At 37.9% G+C, this 14093-nt stretch overlaps 1 protein-coding gene across 6 annotated transcripts in view; it reads left to right on the top strand.

The window, feature by feature from the left end:
- The window catches only part of fgfr2 (fibroblast growth factor receptor 2), a 53937-nt gene extending 40414 nt beyond the window's left edge, over positions 1-13523 (top strand). For all 6 annotated transcript variants that reach the window (XM_055227496.1, XM_033980074.2, XM_033980077.2 and 3 more), the window contains 7 exons: positions 979-1089; positions 1601-1791; positions 2485-2607; positions 5019-5089; positions 8132-8269; positions 8752-8857; positions 11451-13523. In XM_055227496.1, the coding sequence (XP_055083471.1) occupies positions 979-1089; positions 1601-1791; positions 2485-2607; positions 5019-5089; positions 8132-8269; positions 8752-8857; positions 11451-11615 (905 nt within the window). In that variant the 3' untranslated portion in view covers positions 11616-13523. The remainder of the gene's footprint in view (positions 1-978; positions 1090-1600; positions 1792-2484; positions 2608-5018; positions 5090-8131; positions 8270-8751; positions 8858-11450) is intronic.
- Positions 13524-14093: the final 570 nt, after the last annotated feature.

The following is a 14093-nucleotide window of genomic DNA, read 5'->3' as shown; positions in this document are numbered from 1 at the left end:
GTACTACATTAGTTTAGTTGGTATATATGGAAATGTTTGTATAAAAACAAACATTTGTGTTCATAGGTTTCAGCTTCCTACATATATTGTTGATCATTTAGAAGATATTTTGTGTTGAGTTGTTAATTAATTTAGCACTGATTCAAAAGTATTGACACTATAGTGTGATAAATGTATTAACCTATAGTGACCCTGCAGCTTATTGGGTTGTTCCATGGCTCTTTGTTTACTCTATGATGTTTACTCTCAGTAAAGCTCGATCTCTAATTATATAGTTTCTCTAGAACACTAAACAAACCCAGTATAGGTTCTGTCTCTTTTACAAGTGAATATTAATTTCTGAATAAAGCGATTTCAACCTATTTTTTTCTATTAAAACTTCAATCCATTTAACATCAACAACTACGTCTAGTACCAGAGCAACTATGGTGCAAACACATAACATTATTTGTATATATTATAGATATTTATTTAGATAAGTAGCATACCTAGACAACATGTTTGAATACATATCGAAAGAAGTGGCAAAATGTACATACCTAGTCAAGGAGTAAAACGTAATCAGATATTCCTACCACATCTACCCAAACTTGTATTCAACTTTTGATAAGAACAGATTTTCCTTTACTTAAAAACTAGGTCAGCTGTCTGTTTGGTTTTCTTGAGCAGAGAAATTCATGAGATGCCATTTTCAGTCCCTGAAAAGAACTTTGTGCCTGAAGATAATGAATCTAGATTGAACATCTTTAATTCCCCATGCTCCGCCCCCTGGTGCTGAAAGCTGTCCTCTGTAGTTTGTATGGGCACGAAACTTTAGCCTGCATTGTCTGTCAACCGCACTTAATCAGGCACCTCCAAAACAAGGCGATGTGTTACAAAGTGCTGTGTCCAAGGGTTAAGGGATGATCAGATTAAAGCTAGTTTGTTTAATGTTGCCTTTAATTATCTCTTTAAATATATGTTTGTTTTGTTTTATAGACGACGCCACAGAAAAAGACCTGTCAGACCTGGTATCAGAGATGGAGATGATGAAGATGATTGGAAAGCATAAGAACATCATCAATCTTCTAGGGGCATGCACGCAAGATGGTAAGGGATTCCTTTAATCTAATAATAAATTGTAATATAAATGATGAAATATCTGACCATAATTTTTAGCCTTCATTCAAGGTTAGGTGTTAGATATTGCCATGAAATAAAGTAGAATATCAGATATGCCCTAGTTCTATGATCAGTTATCATAAATGCATTTTTAGTTGCAAAATGTCCATCATATTACAAATTAAAATGCTTCCAAAAAGAACTATTATGAAAATAATGGAAACACAAACATCTATACATCTGTTTACATACATATTTGCTTTGATTTGATTCTAGTTAAGATTTTAGTCCTGATGCAGACTTGGTGTAGTCCTGGTGTAGTCCTGTTCTAGCCCAAGTTTTGTTTCAAGTGTAGTCACAGTTTAGTCCCAGTGTTGTAGTGTTTCCCATAGCCTCAGTGGTAAATTATACTTCTTTGATCTAGCACAATTTCTTCACAATAGGGCCAACATTATCGTATGTTAATGGTGTTATTAACATTGTGTTGTGTCCCATTTAGGCCCTCTGTATGTGATAGTGGAATACGCGTCTAAAGGAAACCTCAGAGAGTACCTGCGAGCCCGCCGGCCCCCCGGGATGGAGTACTCCTACGACATCGCCCGAGTCTCAGACGAACAGCTCACCTTCAAAGACCTCGTGTCCTGCACTTATCAGGTGGCCCGTGGCATGGAGTACCTAGCATCACAGAAAGTAAGGATGGCTTTACACTTATTTTTGTCCATGTATTTCTGTGTATGGGGTGGTTGTAACGACATCTGGAAGAAACTACGGGCCTAAATGAAGTAGTCTAGGGACAATTACAAGATTTGCAAGCAACCATTCTCTCCAACAATCATTCAATATAGGTCATTTAAACTTTTGATTTGACCGGAACTAGAACAGGACCAAACCAAAATCCAAATATTTTCCACTACTCCATCCATGTCTTGTTCTCATTTTGATTTCACACCCTACAACACCCAAACCCCTGCCCATCTTTGCCATTGTTCCCTAATGGACCACAAAAGCCCCTCTGTGTGGTAGTAGCGTTAGGAGGTTTTCACAATAAGGGGGGCACAGCCATGTTGTCTATTCTATTTTGCTTTAGGAATGCAACAATCTGAACACGCAACACATAACTAACTACACATGCGCACTTGCTTTTACTTACTGTATGCTGAAAATATGCTAGGAATTTCTACCTATCTCGACATGTTAGTCAGTGAAGTCATTGTAACTTCAGGTTGGGGACTGGACAGGTGATGATGAGTTGGTGGCTTGCATCATAAACATTTTTCCTGGAGCTCACAGCTGTTTTCAAACGTGATTTATATCTATATGAAGTAAAACAAATAGACTTTTTCCATGGTAACGTTTTAACACTCTTGTTTTTCCTCCCTTTAGTGTATACACAGAGACTTGGCGGCCAGGAACGTTCTAGTAACAGAAAGTAATGTCATGAAGATCGCAGACTTTGGATTGGCCCGGGATGTGCACAATATCGACTACTATAAAAAGACAACAAATGTAAGTACTCAACATGTTACCAACAAAATGGAATTATATGATGGAAAAACCCTTAGAATTATAGGGTTGTCAAAATTGAGTTATTCAACTTGCTCCTGAGTGCCTGCTGTTGACGTTATCAGGATTTTATATGGTTTGATGCATTTTTTAGGTTTATATGAGCAAAAACTCCCTGTTCCAGCATGATCTACGAGTAGCAGACCTTCAAAGCTAAAAATCCCAAAACACAGACAGAACCCTATAAATCTAACTGCACAATGTATAAAACTTATTAAAAGAGTGAACAGATTTGAAATGCTTTGTCACATTATTGAACCATACATTTGTTTACAGTTGGTATAAGCTGCAGAGGCTATACAGTTAAAAGGAGAGTGTATATTTGAATATTATGCACGCAGTTGTCCAAAACCTAAAGGACTGAACATTTCATAAATTAATCAACAGGTTTAAAGACAAAATTAATGTTAGTATCCTTACTAGGCCTGTGTGATGTTTTGCTGTAAATATAGACAATAAATTATAATACTGAAACAAATTCACATTTCAGTATTATCTGACACAAAAAAATAAGTGCAGATTTAAACCACAAAAACTATTCTAAATCTACAGTATTTAAAAAAAATCATGAGCTGCAAAAAATAAACATCAGAATAAAACACTTTAAACCTTATCATATCATATACCCAAAAAAAATAACCAAAAATGTCCCAGTAGTGCAAGGAAAATGTACACACGATAAATACTGACCCCCAAAAATATTGTTCCAACTTTCATATATTGAACAATAAGTCAATATAATAATTAGCATGACAGGCCTAATCCATGCTAACACGATTACCTGTCTTCTATTGTTTGCTATTCAAAGACGGGTCATCCCAACTGAACAAAACAACAGAAAAAACAACGGGATTCCATTAAAAAAGGAAGAAAAAGTCAAACTAATTTTTTAACATAAATATGCAACTCAAGCTAAACTTCGCTCTTAAATAATTGTTAAAATTGGGGCCACTCTTTGTCCAATGCCCTCCGTTCCCTCCGCTCTCCATCTTGGCTGATCCTTTGGCAAAAACTTCAAGTTCCCATGAAGCCTTGTGAATGTAGACTGTTTATCCCCTCACTCCCTTGTTCCTTTAGCTTCATCACCACTTATACAATTAGCTAAAAAGACCAAGAGCTTGGGCAATGAGAAAGAGAGAGAGCAGCTAAACATAATTGACATTTCTAAAGTGGCCCAGTTGTGGCGTCTTTCGTTCCCACAGCGCAGCAAAGCAAGGCAAATCTGCATTGGTTGCGCATCCCCATTTGGTATGCATGGTTGCCTCTCGTAGCATGCACAATCTCACTGAGAACAACAACACAAGTAACAATAGAGCGTGATGCTGATGGAGCTGATGATTGCGACAATAACAGTGATCTGACGCCGAAACTAATTTACACAAAGCAGCTTTTGTTGGACCGCCTTTGTTTGATCACGGCAAGGAAATGCTTCAGAATATTGCACATGTGATAATAGCGGTGAAAATTTCCAGATGATTTTACTTATATATTTATTAAGTTGTGATGTCATGAATTAAGTCAATTTGTAAGCATAAAAATGAATTGCAGTGTAATTTTAAAATGTCCTGCAAGTTGCTATATAGGTTCATTCAGTATAGCAGGTACACAAGGGGGACTAAATTGATTTGAGTGACTTGAAGTTGTGAGTAACTCATACTTCTATATATGGGGTCAACTTGTAACTGGCAACACCTGCTTTCTCAGTGAAAAAAGATAATGTTAATATGATGCTGTGGAACATTCCAGACAAAGCAATAGCACGTCCATGCACTGTCAAATTTACATATCGCCTCGTTAAATGCCACTTCTAATTAAACATACACTTATAATGTCAGATTCTTATAGACGCCTAACATTCAATACATGATTTAAATTTAAAAAGGAGCCACACGTTAATTTAAAACAAAAAACTAATTTGAAACACCTTAAGAAAATTGTATTACAAAAATAGCCCCACTTCAGAGACATTTGTTTGACTGCTACAACTTTATTTTCTCCATCTTGCTCTCTGATAAGATTAGAGTATCCATTAAGCTACTATTCTGATACTGTCCAAGGTCGTCGTCAGTCGTGTTTAGCGTCTCGACTGCAGCAAACACAGATAAACCTACTGTTATCTATGACCTGTTTATCGGCTGTGTGGCTTTAACAATGTAAATGTTCCTATGGGAAATCCTCCACGCAGACAGATACAGCAGGGCCCTATTCCCCAAACAGCTCTCACTTATCGGGCTTTGGAGAAGTAATGAGATCTTAACTGGATCCAAACATGCTGGTAGTAGCAGAAATAGAAGGGTCTTGTAGGTGATTCTACTAGATCAGATCTGACCTTTGACCTTTATTTGTCTCTGCAGGGTCGTCTGCCAGTAAAATGGATGGCTCCTGAAGCACTTTTTGACCGCGTCTACACACACCAGAGTGACGTGTAAGTATCTGAAATGTATTTTTCAACCTAAGATGTTATTTTTAAGCAGAAGGTCTTGAATATGAACTTGAAAATAGTTTGAGTCTGTATTTTGGTTGCGTTGGATCCTGGAGGAACAGAAATGGCAATATTCAAGTGTATTTAAACTGATGTAGTGTTGTAGAAAGTATCACAAGGACATTAGTAACTTAGTAAATTATGTTTGTTTTTTTTAACAAATAAAAAGTTATGTTCTGTTTGGTGCTGAAAAGAACACTGAAGCATCCACGAGTCTCAGAATGATGAAAAATTAGGACTGTTGCCATAGTACTTAATATTATTTTTATACATTAATTACTTAATAATTTAACAAAATATTATATCTTTTGAATGGAAAATAGTCCTCCAAATGTTGCATATTCATGGTTTTTAGCTTCTTCTATATGCAATATTTTTATGATTCCCCATTCAAAAAATATTTTATTTTGTTTTAAATTGTTAACCACTATGGCAACTGTCATAATTTTTCATCATTCTGGACCCATGGATTACAAGAAGCAAAAACCAAAGAACATTTAAATTCTTATTCTCAACATGACTTCATAATGGTATTGCGATTTGGGTTCAAGCGATTTGAGATATATTTCACATGATTGTTTAATTGGACGTGTTTTTAAGACTTGGTTAGGTGTTTTGGTGTTGTTCTGGTGAGCGGTAGTTGGGGGGTGGTGAGTTACAAAGAACCAGGACTGGCCGGTCTGCAGCAAAAGTGAGGATTTCACGCTAGACTTGGAGCCAATGCCGTGTTACTAATCTGAACGGCTTCAAAGGCCCTGGAAGGAGCAGGGGTTCGGCAGCACCTCCTCCCCACCGAATAACCCCTCCATCCTGGATCCCGGCTCGGAAGTCTCCCCTTCTCTTTGCCTCCATGGATGTTTGAATGTACAACAAAGCTTTGGCCCTCCGGTGCGGATAGGCCTTAACTTTGTCTTTTACCCCCTGCAAACCCCTCTCTGCACTCTTCAGATTCAAAATTCAGTAATACTTTGAACATGTGGCACTGAGTATTGTCAAACCAATCCCTGATCAAAACATTCCCCCCTCCCACTTCACTTCGGAGTCTTTCTTCCTGGACTACGTGAAGTGCTGACCCGTCTCTGTCTGTCCTTTTCCCCCCTCTTACTCTAAAAACAGTACAAAGGCAATGCGCCCCTCTTTTTAGCATTTGAGTCTCATGTGTTTTGACAGCGCTGTTTGAAGTTTGTGCTGCAGACACTGGCAGCCGAAAGTGTATGTGGCAATTAGATAAATGCTTTGCACGGTGACCCCTGGGAAAGTGGCTTGGGTGCGTGAATGAGTCATAGAAAAGCAGTAGCGGTAAACAGATTTCATCCAGTTAGGCACTCGGGTAGGCACGATTCTTACCACAAAGCAGGGTCTACATGTGCGTGTTTGGGCATACATAATGAACAAACTTACGATGCCCTTTGCCTCGGTTGTAATCGATAACTTGAGGTAAGCATGATCCGGTAACCACTTCTATTGGCTAATTTCATCATTCACTTTTAGTAATTGGCTCCTCAAACCATAACATAGGAATGGACGTGAAAAAGGTGTTAGGGAAGTAGGTTGCATCTACCGAGCGACACAACAGTGCAAGCAATCCATACATGACATCAGATTAAATGAATACATGAATTCCAATGCAAGCCCGTTTGACCAATAGGCTCAAGGGATGGAGGTGTGGTTAGCTTGGTAATGGTTGAGACTGGATGTGAGCAGTGCAGTAACACAGTAAAATTATATTATGCCGTAAAAGTCTTGCATGTGTATTGACGTTTTGGTCTGAGGTTTATATTCATGTAGCTTTTAATCAATGCAAGCAAGATGTTGTGTAAGTAAACCAGAAAATTAGGTCACCTCTTCTTATTGATCACTCTGAGCTTACAGTGTCTTTAGTCAAGTTTAAAGCACAAATATACACTAGCAAGGTCGCTGCAAACGCCACTCAAAGTGACCCAGAACGTGTTGGTATGTGCATTTGTTTGCCGAGTCAAGCTTGGATGCATTCGAACACAAATGTCCACAAGTCGACAAGCGCTAATTTGGGAGGGAAAGGCGATCCAAGTGTGTCAACAAAAGATACTACTCCGAGATAGGGAACAGGGAACAAATCTGCTTGTGTCAATAGATAGAAGAACTGATAAAAACTGGTTCTCTATGGCTGCATGCCTATTCGGACAACTTCTGGGTGTGGCGTACAGTGTATACATTTCCTTGTAGGTTATAATACAGGCTTTGTGTGCAAGTGCAGAGAGATATAAAACCACAAGGAAGTAGTTAAAGTCATCTTCGGACTTTTGTTTCTGCTGGGTGGTCCGCTGTTTGTTTTGGTGTGGTGAGAGAGGACAATGTCAGTCTGTGTAAGTGTCCAGAGAGGCAACAAAAGACAGCATTGACCCCAGGGCCAAAGTGAGTGGGTCCGTGCCACAAGCCGCCCAACTGCAGAAAGAAGCTATTGACACCACTGCAGGGACATTGTTGAGCACTACAGGCCAGAGCTGCTAATGTAAAAGATCTAGTGGTTCAAAGATACGCTATGCTTTTTATTCAAATACTTTTGTCTTGAAGAGTCATTTTGAAGTGGCATGGCATTGAAATAATTGTACTTTCTCTTTTCTGCTCATATTCATTGCATTGTGCTTTTACAAGAGGGACTTCTTCATATTCAAGAATTTAATAGTGAAAGCCATAGATATTTTTAGAGTAATAAGACAAAATGAAATCAAATAAAAAATTGTGTTTGGTTTGTATTGTTTTTGTCATATCACTCTAGACGGACAAATGCCCATTTTGGATTGAAGGAATCAGCACCCACAGACAAAAAAGAAATAGGCAAAAATATGTATCTGTAATAACATAGGAAGTAATGCAGCATCTCACAGGGATACACAGACTTAACATGTAAACAAACTCAGTGTTCATCAGTCTGTTGAGTTTTACTTTGCTATACATGGAAGGATAGCACATACACTAATGCACCATTTCTCTTTGCTTCCCCAGCTGGTCGTTTGGGGTGCTGATGTGGGAGATCTTCACCCTTGGAGGTTCCCCTTACCCAGGTATCCCCGTTGAGGAGCTCTTCAAGTTACTAAAAGAGGGACATCGCATGGATAAGCCCGGCAACTGCACCAACGAGCTGTACGTCTGCTCTTTAATATTTCACTAAATGCATTTTGACTTTCGTATACATTTACTTATACCATTTTGTAGCTATTATGATTGCCAGTATTCATAGGGAGGTCTTAGTTCAGACGGGTTTATATTGGTCTGTCTTTTTATTATTTAAGCTTCACTATACATTTAGGTGCTGTCCTGGTTTAAACCTGGTTCACACCAAGTCATGATTTAGTCCTGGTTTAGGTCAAAATAATTCCTGTTATAGTCATCATTAAGACTTGGTCAAATCCAGTCTGGTCCTAAGAGGCCAAATATTGTGTGTGATGGTACTTGACATGAAAACATTTGAAAACTACAGGTTCATGTTGATTACTATAATGAGACCAAGAGATAGACAAGAACTGTTGGCACAAAATAGAGCAGCAGCAAACTGAAGCTATTTCAAGCATAACAGTGAATACCCAGTATTTTTTTTTGTCTAATCCACTTAATGTCTCCTACAGGTACATGATGATGAAAGACTGCTGGCACGCCATCTCCTCCCAGAGACCCACCTTCAAGCAGCTCGTAGAGGATCTGGATCGCATCCTGACCCTAAACACCAACGAGGTGGGCACAGTTCTCACTCCTCTGCACGCTCACTGCAAAAGAGCAACAAAAGCGTTCAGTTTTCCATCTTGAAACCATTCAGGGTGGTCGGCCGAGCTATAATTTCCTGGCAAATGGGGTCCCAACATTTCATAACAATAAAATGGAATATGCTACATTCCTATGCAGAGCATGTTCACAGTCCAATCTAAATGGAATGGGTGCCAGTGCGTGGAGGTTCCTGCACTATATTGTTGAAAGTTTTAAGAGCAGGAGTCGCCAACGAAAGGCCTCAGTATTGACCAAAATGTGGCCTAACAATTTGATTTGGGCCCAGTGTGGCGGCTGTGGCCTATTAAAATTGCCCAATCATCACCACCACGATTCCCTTCCTATAATGGCTGTGCTTTTCCATCCCCTCCTGTCTAGTGTGATATCCGCAAAAAGGCCTGAAAAGAGACTGTCTATGTGGAAAGCTGTCAAGACTAGTCTGTTTTGGAAAAGGGAACTTTGTGAATTTATGCCAAAAAAGCCCAACTCAGAGATTGAACTTTTGAAATGTAATAAAGCAGCATTTTTTCCTCCCTCCTCCCTTGTGCGTCTCTGCCCCAAACCGCTGGCAGATGTGGAGGTCCGCAGTAATGTGAGCCTGTTCTTGTTGAGCTGGGAAAATAGAAGCCAGCTAGTGCTCATTTTCAAGAAAACCCCAAAAACTTTTTCAAAACGTGAACTAATAACAACCATGAAAGAACAGAAGGAGAGAGGGTGTCTACATGAAAGCCATCACACTAGCCTCGCAGATTAGTGACAGGATTTTGGGATTGTTCATCTTTCTTCATCCTCATTTTTGTGGGACGATCCGTTTTGAGCTGCCAGTTTCTGTATTTGCAACATGTCAGACTGAGTTGGGATTGATCTTTAGAAAGATGACGCCACGTTTGAAAGGTTCTCCTCTCGACTGGAGTCAATAAATTCCATTTTCTTTTTCTTTTTATACACATGGATCTATTTTCATGAAGCTTTTTTTTTTTACATTTATAGCCAAAGAATTTAAATTAAAGATGCTTTATGTAACTTTTCTATGGAGGGTCCACCACCCACTTGTCTCCAATTAGATATTAATGATTTGCCTAGAATGTACTACAGTGTGACATTAACTTTATCATATGTATCTTCATGCAGAAAAGCAGGTAAAATCACTAGGCCAAATTGCAGATCAGATCTATGATGAGGCCACCCCATTCACAGTGAGAATCCTGTAATCAAATAAATAATATATATACAAGTTTAATGTCATACTGTGGAACATTTCGGTATTCTAGGCAAAGTAAAAGCATATCCATGGAGACAAGAAGGACTTGACAAATTGTGGCAAAAAACAAGATTCCCAAAAGAACCATAAGTGTGGATCTACTAAAATTAAAGTAAAGATAAACCAAATTCATATGATCTAATCTAAACTGCCCTATGACAGATGAAGAGTAGACAAACATCCACCCTAAAATCCACCCTAGACCTTTTTCCAAAATCTTTCAGTAAGCCGTGCTGGACCATGCTGCTGTCTAGCCATCAATTCCTTGTCTATTATTCCTGCAAATATTTTCATACAGTATCCAGTTAGAGATTATTTGTTCTACTCTGTTTCATAAATCCTTCCAGGGTGATGTGGTTTAGATAAATATAATAATTGAGGTGATACGTCTCCGCTCTGCTGGTCTCAGCCTCTTCTGGAAAGCCCCAGTCTGTGTTGACTTGGGTTCGTTGCACTATGTTGGTTCTCCTATAACTGACATTCCTTCCATGGGTCATTTCTGTAAAGGTGGGAAGTTTGTACTGAAGGTAAAGAACTGTTACATGACAAAACACTAAATTACAAGTACTAGCAATAAAAACATTAGTCAATGGTAATCGTGGCTAAGGAGGTTGAGTGGAGTTTGCAGTTGTTAGCAGTCGTAGCCAGTTTGTATTGTTGCTGTACCCTTAGGCAAAATACCTCAACTTACCTGTGTAAAATGTGCAATTATGGTTGAAAAGGCCAAGACTCTTCAGTATACCCAATATTAATGAGAAGGTGCTCTGTCACTTTTCAGGAAGGAGATCCTGTACCTGCTAGTCTCCATGGAGATGTTTTTTCTTTGCCTGGACATTACAAAGTATAGCATTAAATCAATCTGCATCTATTCTTACAGGCGTTTTTATTGCTTAAAATATCTCATAAAACATGCCTCTCTACAGTTTTGATTTGTAACTTAGATTGGTTCTTGTCTCCAAGAAAATAGATACATTAAGTTTAATGCCATACTGTGAAGCAGGTAAAGTTGCAACACGTCTGCGGAGACAAGCAGGAGAAAAGTTACACAGTGCACCTTCAATTGGAATTCCCCCACAGTGAGACAAATAAAAGTTATCTTATCACTTTTAACTGTAATCAGACCAAATGCCCTCCACGTAAATATAAATCGTTCAAATATGGTTTATGCTTTACTAAAAAGCTGTACAAGAAGTTACCTCAGAAGATACAAGCGCATTCAAACTCCCCCAAAATGTACTTTGTTTCAACTTGAGTTTTTTGTGCTTGACGAATTAAACTAACATCTCTTATATGTTGTTGCAGGAGTACCTGGACCTGTGCACCCCGACAGAGCAGTATTCCCCCAGTTTCCCGGACACTCGCAGCTCGTGTTCCTCCGGTGATGACTCTGTGTTTTCTCACGACCCATTACCGGACGAGCCCTGCCTCCCCAAATACCAGCACATCAACGGGAACGTCAAAACATGAAAAAAATAAAGACTTCAAACTGCCCCAACAAAACCTACTTCTTCGAGACACTTCTCCCAACACCCCTGTTCTCCTATTACACCTTTGCGGTCCCAGTGGACTCATGGACCTAGACGGGATGGGGTCAAAGTGGTCTTAAATTATGGATTTTTGCAGAAAGACTGAATGGACGAAAGCTTCTAGCAAATTCCTATATTTTCTTCAAGTTCTAGGTTCAAGTTCTCAAGTTTTGGGGTGTTTGGTATCTTGAACATTGAACCAACCTCACAGGCTGCCATTCCAAGACTGATATTTTTGCCCTTGGAGGAATGTATGTACGGACCAATGTGAACTTGTAAACAATGGACTAGATTACAGATAGGAAAACGGACTAAAAGAAAACTTCAACTAACAAACCAGAGGAATAGGAGATATGTTTATTTTGTAATATTGAACCATTTCTTTTTACATTCTTTATATGAACCCTTCCAATTATTCTGGAGAAAAAAAACAAATCAGTATAATGTATAGTGCTGGGTATATTTGTAAATATATTCAAATATGTAAAAATATATATTATATATTTACATGAATTATTTTTTTGTATGGACTCCAACATAACCACAACCCTCACCAACCAAGGTACGCTAATGGATGTGTCCTATATTTCTGTTTCATGCACACATGCACTCAAAACATAGACAGTACAAATGCAGACTAAGAAACTATGGGGCCTATAATATACATGTAAAGGGAGGGTGGAAGTTGGTGTGGAAATCCATACCGTATTTAAAAATTGTTTGGGAAAGTGTCACAAATACAGGTACTTATGTAGCTAGTGATGCTAATGGTACTACCTAAAGAACATATAGCATTTATAACATTTAGCTAATTGTTGTTAGCTAAATCTAATGTATGCTCTTCGATATACTTTAAAACTGTGATTCTCAACTGGTGGGTTACGTAAAGTTCGAATTTCAATGTTCATTTAATATTAAAATACATGTGCCATATACCGTAGGTTGTTTTATTTAAAAAGAATAAATTATAAAAATTACGATTACCAGTTGAGAACCTGAGTTTTAAATATAATACTGAAGCAAGCAGCAAGTTGTTACAGATTTTGTCTCCCATGTTGCATTGGGGAATTAGCTGCTAAATTGAAAATAATTAATAAATTAGCAACAATAAACCTCCAAAAGCGAAGTGGTGAATGTATATAGAGTTACAATGTTTATATTTTTGAATGGGAGCCTATAGGAGCCAGTTGTACCTACATAGTCTCTTGGTCCTTTATAATTTCTACTGTCTATGGCCACACATATCTGTTTAACTCTCTCTCAGTAACACAGTGGAGTATTGGCTTTTCAGGGACTGAGGTAGCACGTTAATTTATTGACTTATGTTGTTTTTAAATAAATATGAAAAAAGAGAAAAAAACAAAAGATTATGAAAGAAAGAATGGCATTAATAATGGTTGTAATACAGAAATAATCCATGAAATTTTATGGTAATTTAAAATGATCTTTCAGCAGTAACAGAAAAGCTATTTTTAGTGGGTTTGAAAGATCCAGGTTTTGTAATTTTTATATATGAATGTGAATTTTAAGTTAAAATTTTACAAACTGTACATTTTATAGTCAGCTAATCCGTTTTGTATGTAGATGTTGATACCATTTCTATCCAGATGTCTTTGCTAACTTTAGGAAGAGAGTCAGATTTCTGGATATTTATATACAGTTTGGAAATAAACAACAATTTTGGTTACTAGCTCTTGTAGACTAAAAATAGACTCCAAAATTTTACTTGACAGAATTGAAAGCTGAAAACAAAGTATTAAATAAATGAAATGTTTTTTACTGGACCAAGGTTAAAATGTTTTGGTTTTTGCAAGTGTTCATGCCACATGCAAAAATAAATAATGGAAAATACAGCATTTTCACTGTCTCTTTGATTTTGAGTGACAATAAGAAGCACATGTTTCAGCTACAGCATCTTTCAACATTGCTATTCCTTTGCTATTCCATACATCTGATCTGGGTGGAGATTTTTCAGCTGTCACTGCTAGTTAAAAAATACTATGTTTTATACCACTGTTCTTTACTACAAGAGAGGGATTTTCCACAATATCTCAAATAAATATGACATAGAGAACAGTCCCACAGAGAGTGAAGAATAATATATATTTCTTCATATTAGGTTTCGAGGTGCAACTACCAAGCTCACCATTATTACTATTAGCGTTTTTCTCTCACTTGTGCAAACTTTATATGTAACAGTGAACTGGGCTATTGGCAAGAAAAGCACTAATCAAATAACTTTAAACACATTTTGGACATAGCCTGCATAATCTTTGTAACAGTTAGAGCTGCAGTCGACTAAAAAAATTCTTAGACGTGACCTGTTGACCGATTAGGTGACTAAAATGGGGCGTGGCAAAAACAAACACAAACTATTATGAGCTGACGATGTATCTGACCCAAACTGCACTCACAAGCC

Source organism: Periophthalmus magnuspinnatus, chromosome 15, assembly GCF_009829125.3.
Source record: "Periophthalmus magnuspinnatus isolate fPerMag1 chromosome 15, fPerMag1.2.pri, whole genome shotgun sequence".
Taxonomy (NCBI): Eukaryota; Metazoa; Chordata; class Actinopteri; order Gobiiformes; family Gobiidae; genus Periophthalmus; species Periophthalmus magnuspinnatus.
This window is presented reverse-complemented; position numbering and strand designations above follow the sequence as displayed.